The sequence below is a fragment of the Schistocerca serialis genome, chromosome 1 (assembly GCF_023864345.2).
Source record: "Schistocerca serialis cubense isolate TAMUIC-IGC-003099 chromosome 1, iqSchSeri2.2, whole genome shotgun sequence".
NCBI lineage: Eukaryota > Metazoa > Arthropoda > Insecta > Orthoptera > Acrididae > Schistocerca > Schistocerca serialis.
The window spans coordinates 472,048,816-472,067,428 of record NC_064638.1 but is presented as its reverse complement, the minus strand read 5'-3'; the positions used below and the strand labels follow the sequence as shown (position 1 = coordinate 472,067,428).

At 40.3% G+C, this 18,613-nt stretch overlaps 1 protein-coding gene across 10 annotated transcripts in view; it reads left to right on the top strand.

The window, feature by feature from the left end:
* LOC126473382 (uncharacterized) overlaps positions 1-16,165 on the top strand; it is a 42,247-nt gene extending 26,082 nt beyond the window's left edge. For 9 of the 10 annotated variants that reach the window (XR_007586461.1, XR_007586452.1, XR_007586453.1 and 6 more), the window contains one exon: positions 1,598-2,739. Coding sequence is in view for 4 of the 10 variants with exons in the window: in XM_050100394.1 (XP_049956351.1) it covers positions 1,598-2,248 (651 nt within the window). In the remaining 6 variants the exon portion in view is untranslated. Of the gene's footprint in view, positions 1-1,597; positions 2,740-15,975 lie in introns of those variants that run through there. The other variant, XM_050100417.1, reaches the window with a different exon arrangement.
* The last annotated feature ends 2,448 nt before the right edge of the window (positions 16,166-18,613 follow it).

The window sequence follows — 18,613 nt, the reverse complement described above, 5'->3', positions numbered from 1 at the left end:
CATTTTAACATGGGGCATCCCCTTCTGGGGGTCATAACACAAAATAATCTTTATAGTGCAGAAAATACTATTAAAGATAATGGAGCAAGAATATCCCAGATTCTCAGCAAAGACAGTTTTCAAAGCCTTGGAAATTTTACCAGTACCCTGTATTTATATAATGGAAACAGTCTTATTTATTAAAAATACATGCACATTTTCACAATAAAAAGGGATATACATGATCACAATATGAGATATCTGAACAATCTGTTGCCACAGAGATTAAGTAGATGTCAAGCTGGTGTCTGAAATATAGGCACTCAGCTGCACAATAAACTTCCTATGACCATAAGAAATAGTGAAGGACTGTCATTCAGAAAAAAAAGTAAAAGAACTACTTGTCACACACTCCTTTTACTCTGTTGGTGTACTTGCAGGCAAATTTACACTAGCCCTCCAAAAATCTTTCTCAAAAAAATAAAAACACAAGCTCACTAATCGTCAGATAACATATTAAATTTATATTTGCTTACTCTTAATCTTGTTTTATATACTGAAATAAACTGCACTGTAAGTTAGGTAAATTAGGACTGTACAGGAATAAGTCTGTGTGTTTGTACTTATTCTTAATTCCCATCATGCATTGTAAGCCCATGTATATTACTGTTACTTAATGTTCTGTGCACCCTCATATAAATGTAATCTGTTCCCTACATGTATCTAGCTTTATGTCAAATGTAATTTAGTCATACATGTAAACATGTCCCCTGTGTGTGTTTAGCTTTTTGACCATTTTAATGCCACCATATCTGTGAGCTTATAACCTTAATACTGTTTGTATTATGTCTAATAAAAAAATGAAACAGTCACCACACAGGTTATGTAAACTATGTCCTATATCTTTGTACATTGTTCACCACAAGATGCCAGGGACAATAAATAAATAAATAAATAAATAAATGTATGTTTTAAATACCATCATTGTTCAGTTATACCACACTGGGTTGCAGTGACTAAGTGACTTGTGGCTGTCGTTGACAAGGCTGCTCAGAAAGTAGGAATGTTGTGTTCATTTCTTATGTATTGCTTTAATTTCACTGGTAATCGCCCCATTTAAAGTATCTAGTAACCTATCTCTTCAGGGGAGAAAAATCCAAGAATTAAGAATATCAAAATGTGTATCTTATTCTGGAGCATAGAGTCCTACAAGACATTAAAATAACCATGTGCTACTACTTCCTTAGCTGTGTTAATAAAATACTAACTCAGAAAGCCACAAAGTCTGTATAGACAGTAGTTACTGTACATAAGGTATCATGTCCTGTCCTGATAGCTCTAGTCTTGTACACAAAATTTTGACTGAATATGACTCAGAAGATTTATGTATTCATTTTTTCTGAAGATGTTATGAATTTGGTTATTCTTATTTTGAATTGTTTTGTACAGTAACATGTTGCTGTCTTTGGCGTTCAATTTACTAACCACCGCGCTACATGCTCTGCTTGGAAATTTTTGTAACTGTGGCATGGAGTGTTCTTTGAAAATGATGTTCATCTGTAGTCTTTGTATCTTAAATAAATACACAGGCAAATTAATTTGCAAATCTGATTTGCAGGTGTGCCCTGATACAATGCTGCTTCAGGACTTCCCTGATGAAATACTGCTTGAAATTTTCTCACGACTTCCAGTTAAAGATATAGTTACATGTGCTCTTTATGTTTGTAAACGCTGGAAAGCCGTGTGTAGGAGTTCAGCCCTCTGGAAAGGGCGAGAATATCGGTTAACAGACAAAAAAAGGAAATGTGAGATTGTGGAAGTAGCCAAACTTATTCCACACCTGACAACACTTTTTGTAGGGACAGGTACAAACTTCTGTGTATGGTTTACTGGTTGCAATGTGCTTCTTTCATCAGGTGTTGATTTTGAAATAATTAGGGATTTAGTTTGGAGTTGTAATATTAGTAACATAACAGTTCCAAGAGGTCTCTTCAGTCCTGATTTGTTTCCAAAGCTGCTTGATGATGATAAGAAACTCAGATATTTAACTGTGAAACATGATCCAATGATGTATAACACTCCAGGTGAAACTCTACCACTTTTACTAAGACAGGGGTCACTGTCGGAGTTGAAAATACTTCACATACATGGTGCCCGAAGTATTACTGTTGACACTGTCCTTCAGTTGTGCCAGCACTGTCCCCATCTTGAAGAACTGGCGTTACATGAATTAAGTCAGGCCTCAGACCATGTGTTACAGAATTTATAACTGTGCCCTAAACTTCGCTTACTGGAAATCACACAGTCTAACTCACTTCGTGATCTTTCATTTTTAAAATGTTGTCCAAACCTGTTGGAATTGGATCTTACTATGTGCTACTCTTTACAGCCCTCCTCTTTTCAGCATTTGCTACACCTGAAAAAGTTGAAATGGTTTCATATGAGGCACTGTAGAGCAATTGGTTTACCACTTGCTGCCATGGCTGAATATCTTGTTCACTTAAAGATTATTGACTTGTTTTATTCTGCTGGTTTTAGTGAAAGTGAACTGAAAAAACTACAGATGATAGCTCCACACATAATTGTGTTACAGGGGCCTTTTGACCATAGGTAGCTTCACATATAATTGTTACAAGAGTCTTTTGGTCCAATGTTTGAAAATACAATTAATTGTATCCTTCATAAATGTCAGTACTTGTGCTAATGATCTGCTAAAAAGTTGTCATGTACCTTGTAAATAAAGAACATATGTTCATGGTAGTGAGTATTATTCAGTAATACCAGCTTAGTATGTAAACTTTGAAGGAGGAATTTGGCAAGATATGTATGTAGGAAAGGATATTTGACGCTAGCCTTGTGAGAGATGCCGTCCGTATGCAATGAAGAGATTGTATTAGAAATAATTAGACTAGGTAAGATTTTAAAAAAAGGTTTTGGTTTACTTTGGTTCCTTACTGGGCTGTAGCATTAGAAAACAGCTATATTTCGTCTACTTAATCATAGGGCAGTTCTGAACCATATCTTACTGTTTCCTATGTTATCTTGGGTAACATAATTCTTTGGGGTACAGCAAATTCAGAAATATCACAACCCCTTTTATTAGTATAAAAAGTGGAGGCATATTACCTAGACAGTGTGTCATAGAGACAAATGTAGGTCAAGGTTAATCACATAATACGTGGCTCACAAATGTCGAAAATGTGAAGTTAGAAAAATTCTGAAATCTAATATACAGATATACACCTTGCAGTGTGGCTTTTATTGATGGATGTGTGTCTGGGAGGAATGCAGTCAACTCCACATCTGATGATGCCGATTAAGCTATTCTGTAGTTTCACCCTCTTGATTAAGGCAAGTGCAAGAATTGTTTTGTAGTGAAGGATGTGACAGAGCTGCTTCATGTATTTGAACTAGTGCTGCCTCTAATGACCTCATCATTCACTCAACCATAAACCATCTTTCTGAGCTTCCTTTATAAAGTACATATTTTTAAAAAGGAAAAAAAAAGAAAAATCTTGTTCACTAACAAAACAATTTTGTGAAAAATGTGCTCTCTCTTTCTGATGTAGATTAAGAGATCCTTTGGCAGCTGATCTCACCACTGACAGTGGACTGTGCAAAGGTATTGAAGTGTTCTTAATGGGCTGCAATTCATCTCCACTATGCCTGTTGTGAGACGAGGTCTACAGGATTGAGGTAGAAAGACCTCTATGGCCATTACATATGGTAGAGATCTACAGCAGTAAGAAATTTGTACACAAAGCAACTCTATGGGGGTAGACATTATTATGCACAAAGCAGTAGTCTGGACCAACTGTAACAACTCTTGAAAAGTTAAAAGTATTGTAATACAATCTCCCCCCCCCCCCCCCCCCCCCAACCAAAGATGTGATGTTCTGTACACACATCCAGTGTCCCTTAAACATTATTTTGTACACTGGAATGGTACTCGTCAAGGAAGAACACATTTTTCTATTCAACATGGGTTCAGTCTCAATGTTCCTTCACAATATACATGCCCCTCTCTGTACTACTATGAAGAGGAAAAAATTATTGGTCACACGGCATACAGACCATTTGCTCTGGTACAGATTCTTGATAAACTGCAAGTCATGAGGCAGACAATTCTCTTGCTGTCATTGTTGAATTTTGTCGAGCAGTTACGTCAATGTTGGTTGATGTGGCACTGGGCTGTGGCAAACATTTCCTATTTATAAGAACCAACTATGTCTAGTTTAGTATCCCTAGTATGCAAGATATATGAAACAGATGAAATACATGCAGACTTGAATAAGAATGTGATAATCCCAATATCACAGAGGGTATGTGCTGACCTTCGGATTCTTCTGCAACATCACATTCCAGAAGTTCCTATTCTGTTATTGTTCATATCATTTATCATCCACATTACACTTCCAAATAAGGCTACACGCCAGAAATATTTTCGGAGAAGGACTCACTAACAAATTTATATCATAACTTTTTCTCTTCTTAAGAAAAGCTTTCCTTATTATTACCTATCTGCATTTTACATTCTCTTTACTATGGCCATTGTCAGTTTATTTTGTTGCCAAATTACGAAAATTCATTTCAAAACTCATTTTCCCTGCTTAGTGTCTCATTTCCAAATCTGCAGTGCTGGCCATTGAAAGTTCAACATCAGGGGAACAAAAAAAAAAAAAAGGAATTTTTACATTTTGGGTGTACATAGCATAGAAGGAAGAAAGCATGATTAAATTTGTAAATGATTTGTGTGTATACGGAGTGCAAAATTTAACAGAGAGCTGCCACCTCTGGCAGCAACAATGGCAGTAACCCTGCTGGGCAACAAGTCAAACTGAGATTGGCTGACACATTAAGTTGGAAGAATGGGGGCGAGATGCTGACATTCCCAGTGCTTTAGATATCACTGCATTGTCCATGTGGATAGTTTTCTCACTGTAAACATGTTCATTTCTTGAATCTAGTTACATAAAATAACTGTATGAACCAGCACAGCTGAGTGAACAATATGCCAGTTATTTCGGGTGTTAGTTGTGTAGGGCCATTGAGAGATCCTGTGAATTCCAACACATGCTGGTAGACATTTCTCCTCATCAAATGAGGTGTAATACACTTTTCTCACAAACATTCATCTTAGATACATAATGAGGATGGCATTAATTCCACCTGCTTTATGGGGTCACACTGAAATGCATCACTTGCACTTCCAAGCAGGTGGTACACTTCATACCAATTCGTCATTTCTTGTATGCAATCTTCATCACAGTGTTACAGTTTTAATGGCCAGCTATCTAATTCGCTAGGCATCACTAGATTTAACTTCACTACCCTTCATTACTCTATTTTGACTTTTGTTGGTGTTTATCTTATAACTTAATTTCCATGGCATTATCCATGCCATTCAACTGGCCTTCCAAGTAATTTTCTCTGTCTGATACAATTACAGTGTCATCAGCAAACCATGAGTTTTGTTCTGCCAAAACTAATTTCCTATCCAAATTCGTGGTTTCTAGTGCCATTTGCTCACTGTACAAACTGAACACCGAGCGAGGTGGTGCAGTGGTTAGACACTGGACTCGCATTCGGGAGGACGACGGTTCAATCCCGCGTCCGGCCATCCTGATTTAGGTTTTCCGTGATTTCCCTAAATCATTCCAGGCAAATGCCGGGATGGTTCCTCTGAAAGGGCACGGCCGACTTCCTTCCCCTTCCTTCCCTAATCCGATGAGACCGATGACCACGCAGTCTGGTCTCCTTCCCCAAAACAACCAACCAACCACCACAAACTGAACAACACAAGGGGCTACACTACAACCCTGTCCTATCTACCTACCTAATATCTCCCTTTCATGTTCAGCTCAAATAACTACTGTCTGGTTTCTGTATGAATTGTATATTTTTCTCTCTGCTACCTTCTGAATTTCAAACAGTGTATTCCAGTCAATTCTGTCAAGCTTTTTCTACATCTACAAACCCTAATAATGCAATCTGTTGTCTTAGATAACTTGTAGTGTCTGTATTTTCCTGAGTGGTCCTGCATTGATCCTGAACCCAAAATGATCTTTTCCTCAGTTCAACTTCTACCAGTCTTTCCATTCTTCTGTTGATAATTTGGAATCTGTGCGTTCTTCCGTATAATTTATTTGATGTCCCCATTTCTTCTCCTTCCTCATTCCAACAAACAATATTGTCATTACTAATTCTGTAACTATTCCTGCCATTGTAAAAACTTATTCTGTGGTTAACTTTTCTAACCCTGCACAATCACAAGTTCAGCTATCCCATGTATATTCTCGAATTAGGCGGTATTAAATCTTTGTGCAACATGTTTCCCGTGATATTGTATGTATAGAACTTAAGCAACTGCTAATTGGGGAGTGTACAACTGGCCCTCGGTAGTGTAGCTTTCTGCTGTTAGTCATTACTTTCCACTCTGGTAGTCTGAATCTATGGATTTCCCTAATAATTATAACAATGCTGATCTTTTGCACACCCAATCAATAGTATAAACAAACAGTGATTGGCATTCACCTGTTTGGGTTTATTCAGCTCAGCTTGTATAGCCCTGTCCCCTGTTGTCTGCAGGAAAGTATTTCTATTTGTAGATGGGACGGGGATTCCCCTGGAAAAGACATCACATACGCTATGCACACATTCAAAAATGAGCTTATGATCTGTTCAGAAATAAACTTAGAATGTGTTCAAAAATATATAAAAACCAACAGGAATGTGTTTCAAAATCATATGAATAATCGATAGACCAACAGCTCTGGATGCAGGTGCTTTGTGAAACATGATGGTTTTCTTTAACAGTATGAATTTGGCACCCTCTGAAATCTCCAACCTGGCAGATACCTCAGTTTGCCCCCATTCCCCTATATCCAGGCCTGGCATGGAGAGCATCATTAGATCAGGTTTTGTAGTGAAGAACACAGTCATGACAGTGCAACAACACTTAAAATGTAAAGTGGCAAATTGTGGCATGTAACACTGTTGTGATTGCAGTCTGACATTGTAAATGTCACCAAGAGGCTGTAGGCTGTTCATAAGAATAGCACAGGCTTGAGTTACGAGAGTCATCCATCTTCTAGAATGGCAGATTTTAGACATAGATTATGATGTCCATTTAATGTTTCAGGTATTTACAAAATTTTGTGTTCACAAAACTAATATTGAAGGTTACTAACATTACAGATTCAACTGAAAAGCAAGATAAACAAAAACCAGACCATTAGCAAATCTGCTGGTAAGAAATTTTGATTTGAAGATGAAAAGTCCATTACTGTATAAAGCTGTCATGATGAGGCACATTGTAACCATGAAATATCAGGCTGCTCTCTCCAGCACTAGTTTCTCAATTTCTACAACATACGTTCCAGGTACTGTTAACCTGTAACCTACAATACAAATTTTAAAAAAAAGTTAATAATGGCTCTAGGGTTTCTATTCTATTAAAAGTACTCTCATGGTTCACAGCCATAAATATAAAGCATTGTGGCTTCTAAGCATCAATTTATTTAAAATGTTGTACAATTTGGAGATATGTAGAAGTTCTCTTCTATCACTTCTCTTCGAAAATATTTTCCTTTTGCTCTTGGCTACTCATTACTACTGCAAGTGTAAGAATAACTCATATAGCACAAAATCACTGAGTCGTCAAGTATTTGGGGGATACGCTACCTTGCACTCTTTTAATTCTGGTATAAATGCTTGTCATAATCTCGTACTTGAAATAGTTTTGCAGTAGAAAATGGAAGTATATCACCTGTATTACCAGTTGTAGGTCATTCATCGGTCATTTCTGGACAGACTGCGCCAAGATTAGAATATTACCAAGATAAAATTGAGACATTTTACTGTTTAAACTATGATAGTGAAATGGATATTATAAAATACATTAGACTGTGGAATTAGATTACAGTATACTTTACAGTAGTAACATAACTATAAAATCAATAGCATAACATAGTGTAAAGTGTAATTAAATAGCAGAATTGCTGTTGTCAGGAAAGGAAATGGGAGTAACCTGTTGAATTACACATCCATGTCGGTAACATAATTTGTGGATATTCAGGCCTGCTATGTTGGAACTTCATTAATTCAGAATGAAGTTTTCGCTCTGCAGCGGAGTGTGCGCTGATATGAAACTTCCTGGCAGATTAAAACTGTGTGCCAAACCGAGACTCAAACTGGGGACCTTTGCCTTTCGCGGGAAAGTGCTCTACCATCTGAGCCACCCAAGCAGCACGACTCACACCCTGTCCTCACAGCTTTACTTCCACCACTACCTCATCTTCTACCTTCTAAACTTCACTGAAGCTCTCCTGTGAAACTTTCAGAACTAGCACTCCTCCCTCTGCGGGTCTGGGGGTTAGAATAGGCCTGAGGTATTCCTGCCTGTCATAAGGCGACTAAAAGGAGTCTCATGATTCAGCCTTTATGTGATGGTCCCCTATAGGGTTTGACCTCCAATTTTCAAAATTTTTCCGAAGAGTGAGCCAATTGGGAAAGGGTACCTTGCATGGTGCATAGTGTCCATCATGCGCGGAGACCTCTCGCACCCTTTGTCGACGTGGATCTGCACTTCCATTCCTCCTCCAGCTGTTGGGCAAGGTCGCCCTCCTGAGTGTGTTTTCCTCCATCCTCTGTGCAGTATTGCTTTCTACACTGTGGACGATAATGGACTTCTTAGCCCGTTTGCGCCTGATATCCAGCATAGTAGTCAGTCTGTTGTGGTGGCGCCGCCATGTACCATATTGGTTGTAGTCCCCTGACCACACAGTGGTCGCTCTGCTGATGCATGTACCGTTAACTTCCCACATATGCCTAGGAGTAGATGCCCATCACCCTGCGGCATCAGGATTGGGTGGCGCTCATGGGGAGGGCCCCTGGTCCGAGTGGGTGATGCTCATGGGGAGGGCCCCTGGTCAGAGTGGGTGGCATCAGAACGGATGACACGCCATGAAGCGTAGTACGTCATCTCTTGCTGGCGGTCGAACACCAGCAGTCTCTAAGCGATCAAGGTCTAACTTCAGTGCTAAGAAATACGACCCCAAATTGTATCCCCCCCCCCCTCCCCCCTCCCCCCCCCGCTGCCCCGCTGCCCCCTCCCCTTCGTCACACCATGGGAAGAACACGAGGCTAAGGATGGCAGCGAAGCTTATTCACCATGTTACCTCGTATGTACGAGAGTTGGTCGGGGAATCTTTCTTGTCAATGAAACCTCAGTTTTTTTGTGGAACTTTTAGAGGACAAGTTTGGGAGGTGGAGGGCTTGTCTAAAATGCAGTCAGGGTCGGTCTTGATCAAAACAGCATACTCTGACTAATCGTGGGCACTACTTACCTGTGACAAGCTGAGGGATGTTTCTGTTTCCATCACGCTCCATAAGAGCTTGAATATGGTCCAGGGTATCATATTTCACAGGGACCTTCTTTTGCAGTCTGACGATGAGATGCGTGCCAATTTAGAGCAACAAGGTGTCCATTTCATCTGGCCCATGCACCGGGGTCCGAGGGGTAATCAGGTTGCCACCAGTGCCCTCATCTTGACCTTCAAGGATGACACAGTATCCAAGAAGGTCAAGGTGATGGTCTACCGCTGTGATGTAAACCCATATGTCCCTCCCACGATGCGGTGCTTTAAGTGCTGGAAGTTTAGCCATATGTCCTCCCGCTGTACCTCCAGTGTCACCTTTTGGGATTGTGGATGTCCTTCACATCCCAGTACTCCCTGTGCCCCGCCTCCCGTCTGTGTCAGCTGTGAAGAGCACCATTCACTTTGCTCGCCAGACAGCAGGATTCTCCAGAAAGAAAGAAAAATAAGGGAATAAAAGTCCCTGGACCGACTAACCTACACTGAGGCTAAGAGAAAATATGAGAGGCTACAGCCTGTGCATATAACGTCAACCTATGCCGCCGCTACGACAACGGTTCTACCATCTTCCGTTCTGCTGCATACAGTTGGCTCTCAGAGCTGTCGGACTCCACCTGCCCCCTTGATGGTGGGGGCACTTCCCTTCCTGTTGTTCCTGCACAACCTACTTCAGGAGCTACACCCCCCTCCCCCATTGGGGACATCAGTCCCCACCTCTCAGGCAGAGAAACGTAAGTCTTCTTCGGCTCCTCTTGCCAGGAAGGGTTCCCTTGAGTCACTCCCTTCCCAGGTTCCTACCAGTTGAAAAGCTGACACCTGCCAGTGGCTGAAGCAACCACAGGTAGGTCGTAGGGCTCCATGGTCCTCCTCAGTCCTGAATCAGTGAAGCCCTCCCACCTGGACAAACCTAAGGAGCAGTGAGAGAAACCTAAAAAGAAAGAGACCCCCAACAACCAAGGCGCTGCAGTGGCACCCGCACCACCACTACCTACAAGCTCTGTGTCTGAGGATGAGGTGGAGATTGTGGTGTTGCTGGGCCCTCAGACACAATGGATATCAATTGCACAGGTACTCATCTGTTGGCAGCAGGTGACCCTGAGGCATAGATTGCCTCATTGAGTGTTTCATGCACCCCAGTCTCACGATCACGGAATCCTCCAGTGGAATTGTGGCGGTTTTTTCCACCACCTGGCTGAATTACGGCAGCTGTTAAGCTTTACACCTGCTTTCTGCATTGCCCTCCATGAAATCTGGTTCTCTGCAATGCGGACCCCTGCCCTCCACGGCTATAAGGGATATTACGGGAACTGTAGCGACTATAATCAGGTGTCAGGTGGAGTTTGTGTTTATGTCCTAAACTCAGTGTGTAGTGAAACTGTGCCCCTTCAAAGCCCTCTTGAAGCTGTGGCTGTCAGGATAAGGGTGATGCTGGAAATAACTGTCTGCAATGTATATATTCCTCCAGACGGTGTGTTACCCCTGAATGTATTGGCTGCATTAATTGCTCAACTCCCTGAACCTTTCCTACTTTTGGGAGATTTTAATGTGCATAACCCTTGTGGGCTGGCACCATGCTTACTGGCCATGGTAGGGAGGTCAAAAATTTACTGTCACGACTCGACCTGTGCCTCTTAAATAAAGCTGCTCCCACACATTTCTGTGTGGCACATGGCACATATCCGACCATTGATCTCTCGGTTTGCAGCCCTGGCATCCTCCCATCTATCCACTGGAGAGCAGATGACAACCTGTGCGGTAGTGACCACTTCCCCATCTTCCTGTCACTTCCCCAGCATCATGCCCATGGACACCTACCCAGATGTGCTTTAAACAAGGCAGACTGGGAAGTCTTCAACTCTGCTGACACCACTGAATCTCCTCCACATGGTACCATCGATGTTGTCATTGAGCAAGTCACTATAACGATCGTTTCTACAGCGGAAAACACTATCCCTTGTTATTTAGGGTGCCCCCAGCGAAAGACAGTCCCTTGGTGGTCGCCGGAAGTTGCTGAGGCAATTAAAGAGTGTCGGAGAGCTCTACAGCGACATACATGGCACCCTTCCCTAGAGCACCTAATAGACTTTAAGCAGCTCTGTGCCCGCGTTCGCCAGCTTATAAACAGATGGAAACAGGAGTGTTGGGAAAGGTATGTGTCAACCATTGGGTGCCATATGTCACGTTCCCAAATCTGGATGCAGATCAGACGTCTTTCTGGGTACCAGACCCAACAGGTGTCCCTGGCATTAACATCAATGGCACGTTATCTACCGATGAAAACGTGATTGCTGAACATTTTGCTGAGCAAATGCTCGAGCCTCTGCGTCTGAGAACAACCCCTGCCTCTCTCCCCCCCCCCCCCCCCCCCTCCCCCAGCCTTTTGCACCCTCAAACGGTGGATGGAAACGAAAGTCCTCTCGTTCACTACCCACCACAGTGAACCCTATAATGCCCCATTTACAGAGTGGGAGCTCCTCAGCGCCTTTGCACATTGCCCTGACACAGCTCCTGTGCTGTATCATATCCACAGTCATATGATTAAACATCTCTCATCTGACTACAAGCGACATCTCCTCGTCATCTTCAACCAGATCTGGTGTGATGGCATCTTTCCATTGCAATGGTGGGAGAGCACAATCATGATGTGCTCAAATCTGGTCAAAATGATGTGGATAGCTACAGGCCCATCAGCCTCACCAACTTTCTTTGTAATCTGCTGGAATGTACAGTGTGTTGGCAGTTGGGGTGGGTCCTGGAGTCATGTGGCCTACTGGCTCCATGTCAGGGCGGCTTCTGCCGGGGTCGCTCTACCACTGATAATCTTGTGCCCCTCGAGTGAGCCATCTGAATGGCCTTTTCCAGATGCCAACATCTGGTTGCCGTCTTTTTTGATTTATGTAAAGCATACGACACAACCTGGCGACATATTCTTGCTACACTGTATGATTGGGGGTGTCCGGGGCCTGCTCCCGGTTTTTATCCAAAACTTCCTGTTGCTCCATACTTTCCATGTCCATGTTGCCCCCCCCCCCCCTCCATATCCAGGAAAATGGGGTCCTGCAGGGCTCTGTATTGAGTGTGTCTCTATTTTTAGTGGCCATTAATAGTCTAGCAGCAGCTGTAGGGCTGTCCATCTCACCATTTCTGTATGCAGACGACTTCTGCATTTCATACTGCTCCACCAGTACTAGTGTTGCCGAGCGGCACCTGCAGGGAACCATCCACTAGGTGCAGTCATGGGTTCTAGCCCACGGTTTCCAGTTTTCTGCCGCAAAGTCATGCATGGCGCCATTCATCCAGAACCAGAACTTTACCTTAATGACGATCCACTCACTGTAGTGGAGACATACTGATTCTTAGGACTGATTTTTGATCCCTGATTTACTTGGCTTCCTAACCTTTTGCAGCCCTCTCACAGGGAATCAGTTGTCCTAACACATGGCTACCTCCTCTGTTGCGAGGACCCACCTCGTCATCACTGTGGCTCACATATGAATGTTGTCCAAACCTTGCTGGACTGCCACCTTTTAGCCACTCTGTGGCGGAATTCTAACCTTCCCAGCACCCTATCTTCGGTGTTGGGCGACAATGCCTCAACAGCATTTTTAGTTTTACGTTTTATTCATGAGGGTGGGCTTTATAATTAGATCTAAGTTTTAGCACATGTCCTTTGTCCCTCTGTGTCCTCCACCCTAGTGCTCTTAGGTTGGAGGTTTTAATGTGTTGGAGAGTGGCAGGCTTCTCCTTTTTATTCTCATGGTCAGCCAGCCTTGGTAATCTGCTCTCTTGTTTTGATCTCTTCTAAATGTCTCTTGTGTATCTCTGTGGTGTTCTTGGCCGATTTTGTCCATTTTAATATTTATTGCCCTTCTGTCATTCTTGTGGATTTCTCCTTTCTTCCAGCTGTGTTTTGTATGTCTCGATTATTTTACTCCCACCCTTCTGGAAGTATTTTAATCGGAACGATGAACCGATGACCTAGCAATTTGGTCCCTGCCCCCCTCTTCTAAACCAACCAACCAACTAGCACTCCTGGAAGAAAGGATACTGCAGAGACATGGCTGTACCACAGCCTGGGGTTTCCAGAATGAAATTTTCACTCTGCAGTGAAGTGTGCATTGGTATGAAACTTCCTGGCAGATTTAAACTGTGTGTCGAACCAAGACTCGAACTTTGCCTTTCACGGGCAAGTGCTCTACCAGGTAGAAAATACTGTTCTTCTGAAACACAACTAGCTCATCATTCACACAAAGTAATGAGTGCTATCAATGGATGAACTCAAATTGATTCCATGTTTCTAGATTTCTGGATAGTGCTTGACACTAATCCTTACTAGTGGCTTTTAATCAAACCGAGCCTATGGAGTATCGTCTCAGTTGTATGACTGGAATTGTGATTTCCTGTCAGAAATATAACAGTTCTTAGTATTTAATGGAAAGACTTTTATATTAACAATGAGGAAAGAAGATTGGACTGAAACATTGTATGCATAAAGCATGAATGAGAAGTATGATGCATTTCTTAACACACTAATATCATTTTTATACAGTCATTCCCAAAATGAAGTGTCAGGAAGGTCAAAGCAGGAATAGATTGCCAAATAAATAATTGAACTCAGGACTAAAGCGAAGGAACTTGGACAAACAGGGAACACGGAGACACACAAAAAGTATCAGTAGTAGTGCAGGCAATAAACAAGAGGCAAAAGTCAATTCAAGAAACAGAGCCATAGCAAATTTCAATCATAAAACTAAAACAGCATGGGATATATTAATCACTGAAAGATGTGGTGAAAAGAGTGTAAATAACAGAAATTAGATGAAGTCAGTGAATATTGAGAATAATACTGTTACAGATGGAACAAAAATTTCTGATGTACTAACAGTAATTTGTAGATATTGTGCAGAATTTAAAGAGAGAGAGAAGTCATCGAGGATTAAAGCGTCCAATAACACTTGGGCAACTGCCCCACTGTGTTCCTGGAATCAGTAAGAAAAGCGGAACTCATAAAACATTCCAAAATTAAAATCTAAGAAGTCTGCAGGAGATGGTGATATGCCCAATTTTCTAATAAAGCATGCAAATGAAAGAATAATCTAACCTTTTCTGGATGCAGCCGACTGCTCATTCAGAGGAGCACTATTTCCAGAAAAATAAGTGAAGTAGTACCAATATGTAAGAAAGATGACTCAAAATAACTACAGACCAGTATCTTAGATCTATGGTTTGTCAAAAATTCTAGAGACGCTCTTGCATAGTAGGATGACCATATCACAATAATACATCACATGGTTTCCAAAAAGTGAAATCTACAGAAACAGCTATTTCAAGCTGAACAGAACCTGTTATTGATGCATTGGACAAGAGAAACTCCACATCTGCTATGTTTATGGATTTAAGGTAACTCTGAGTTATTGTTCCGTCTCAGTTGCACTTTTTTTTAATGAGATTACATGTTTTGATCACTGGTTCATCTTTGGATCTAAAACAAAGCAAAACTAGATAAGTACCATCCAATATTTTGCCATAAGTAGAAGGAAAAATAATTGTATATAAACATAGAATTTATCTAGGTAGCTGCATCATTTGGTTTCTGGATTTGTTTAAAGCTTTTGACACAATCACCCATACATCAGTAATAGAGAATCCTTAGAACTATAGCATACATGGATATGCAGGGCACTGGATAAAAACCATATGTCAGTTACAGAAAGCAGCATGTGACAACAGAAAAAGGATGGAGATCTGAAATCAGCAATATTAAGTACAGTGTGAAATTTTGGCGTTAATATTTCTTTGGAAAGTTTACCACTGATTCTGCTTGGTGTGCGAGTGAACAGTTGTTGATAATTGTCAGAAGTCGTCGGACACGGCGTGTGATGCAGGGAAGCCATGCGATATGAGATATCTTCGCCTGCCATGACCGTGCTAGTAGTGCCAGAGGAAGCTTTGGTATTAATTGAGGGTTTTTGGTAATTGTCTTTTTTGTTGCTTACTCGATAGATTTTGTCAGATTTGTGTGTGCATGCATTGAGAGTAATATATCTTTGTTGTGACCAGAGACATGATTATAGACACTTTTGAATAATTAAAGTTGCTGCTAACCATGCAGTTGAATGAAAGAAAGGTCTATATAAAGTTTGGCAGTGTTTAAATCATCAATTTTCTGAATATTGTAAATTAAAATTTTTTATTCGTTTCTTTCATGGTTTACACTGCTTAAGGCTTGTTGACAATACCCTTCCTGATCATTCAATTTCTACATAAAAAAATGACAGTAGTTGTTTCAGTGGTTGTGACCCTGTGTTATACTACATGGATTGCAGAATTATTTTAGCATGTTGTTGGTCACGCAGTTGCAGCTGCAAGACGAGGTAAGCTGCATGTTGGATGTACAGGAGCATTACAGTATAGTTGTTAGGAGACATTAGAGGATATTTTAAAACACAGTCAGACACTAGAAAATTGATTTTTTGTGATTGGTAGTAAGAGCAATTACTTTTTTCTCCCTCAATCAGAATACTCTTATTGTCAGTAACTTCACACATTTCTGTACATCTTTCGCCCAATAAATAAGTACAAATAGATTGAGATTTTATGAAAACAAAATGACTTTCAGGTGCATCTCAAGGATCCGTACTTGGCCTGCGTCTGTTCAACCCATTTGTAAAGAATATTGAAGTCAGTGAGAAGGATTAAAAAAATACTGTGTGCTAATGACATGACACTGATGTATGTAGAAGAAAAGCTCAAAATATTGAAAACAATGTGTCTATGTTGACAAATAATACAGTACAGTGGTTCATACAGAATGGCTTAATTATAAATCTAAAAAAGACTATGTTCGTGGTGTTCACAAATAGAGATAAGGAAGATCGCAAAGTTGGAAGAAGTCACTTCCATAAAAATCTGGAAATTGCAGCTGACAGTAACCTTTAATGTAGAAAATATACAGACAATATCTGTTGCAGATTAAGCATCATAATATTTATTATGAAACAGCTTGAACATTATGCTAAAAGTAACTTCTATATAACATGTTCTATTTGAACTATACTTACAGTATGGACTTAGTGTTTGGGGATACTCCAGCAGCAATAATAATTAAAAAATTAATCTAAAAAAGATGTTGACTTGTCCATCTGTGTAAACATACAAAACAATAATTTCACTAATTGTAAGCAATACATAACTAGAAAAATGTAGATGTTCATTTACATGACACAAGAAGTAAGTAAAGATAAGCCAAGAACTATACCTCACAGACTGAGACCGGCTGAAAAAGGTTCTCGATACTGAGGAGTACAGTTGGTAAAGCATTGTCGTATGAGTCTACAGGACAGTATGAATGATAGGACATTCAAGAAGGTTGAAAGGATAACTCACAGATAAAGAATTTTATATTGTAGAGGTACATATGTGTAAAGAGTGACAAATGGTGTTATTACTTGTATCTATGTATAGTAATCAACTAAAGACATTATAGTATTATGTATGTAAATAACTTGTAATACATGTTTCCATATTGTAATACGTTGGCTATGACTTGCCCTATATTACGAGCACACACACTCTGTATCTAATGAAACCAAATGGGACCAAATATAAATCATTTGGTCAGAAAAACAGAAGTGATACCTGAGGTTCCACAAGGAAGTGTTAGAAGGCCTCTACTGTTCATGATCTATATAAAGAGAGACTAGTCGAGCAGCTTTCTTAGACTATTTGCAGATGGTGCTGCCATTTACTGTCTGGTAAAGCCGTCAGATGATCAAAACCAATTGCAAAATCATTTAGACAAGATATCTGTATGGTGTGGAATGTGGCAATTGACTTCAAATAACAAAAAAAATGTCAGTTCAGCCACATGAGCACTACAAGGAATCCATTAAATTTTGGTTACTGTAATACCACAACCCTTTTGGGATCCTATATCCTCTTACAGTCTCATCCCCACTCTCCTGAAGAGGGCATATGTATAATATCAGTAATTTACAGCAATTTAAACTTCTGCTTTGACTTACTCTTTCAGTTTTCAATTTGCACACAATGCAAACTACGGGCACATGGTAGAAATAAATTTGCTATTGTAATTATGGTGTGATTAACGATTACATTTCCGATATTTCTAGTCGTCTATAGAAAGCTACTTTTATGTTTTCAGGCTGAAAACTGTTTGTAACCCTAACAGAAATATGATGTGATGATATTTCAGTCAGAATTAAGCATACTCATATTTAAATTGGTGCGGTGTTAGTTAATGGAATTGTGATTACGACTATGTAGGAATGTAAAGTTTTACTCGTACAAAATTTAATTAATTGAATTTAGGCCTTTCATTCAGTAAAACTAATCCCTCTGTTCACCTGAAGATGGTGGGGTGATTATCCTTTAAGTAAGTAAAATGATGTGTGCAAATTAACAAAATATATTGTTGCAATGATAAAACATGTAATTTATGGTCTTAATAGAAACAGATTCTTTCCTGTCTTTGTTGAAATTAGTCACTTTTATTTTATGTAAATTTCTATTTATTTTAATTATATAAATCTAAAAATTTAATATATAACAATGACAGTAATTGCTTAAAATCATATAAATAGAGACAATTTGTACGCTACCAAAGGTCCACCATAGGTCAGTGTGAAGAAGTCAGTGTGAGACAATTTTACACATGTAGTTCGCTGCTGAACATGTAGCGTGCAAAGTAAAACTCTTTGTGAACAAGAAATACCGGAACTTATTGGAACCATTGCATGATTCTCGTGTGACGATGCAGTAATGTGAAAATGAACATACGGCAGCATTAAGAAACAGCACCCCCAGATTACACAAGATACGAATTATTTATTTGGTGGAGGATATCCGTAATAGGACATAGTATATTTTTTATCTGGTGTTAAGCAATAATACACATCCCAAACTTCACACAAAAACATTTTCACCACATTACATTACAAAGTGGGGAAAGGAGCTGGGATGTGTATAAAACTGCATTATATGGTAATAGTTATTAAGTTTCAGTTAAAATAATTGATTACAATATACTGTGGTATATACCAGTATTGGGACATGAATGGAAACAAGGACCTCTGTGGAACTTCCTTGCAGATTAAAACTGTGTGCTGGACCGAGACTCAAACGTGGGACCTTTGCCTTTCGTGTGCAAGCCCTCTACCAACTGAGCTACCCAAGCACGACTCATGACACCCTCCCCTCCCCCCCCCTCAGAGCTTCAATTCTGCCAGTATCTCGTC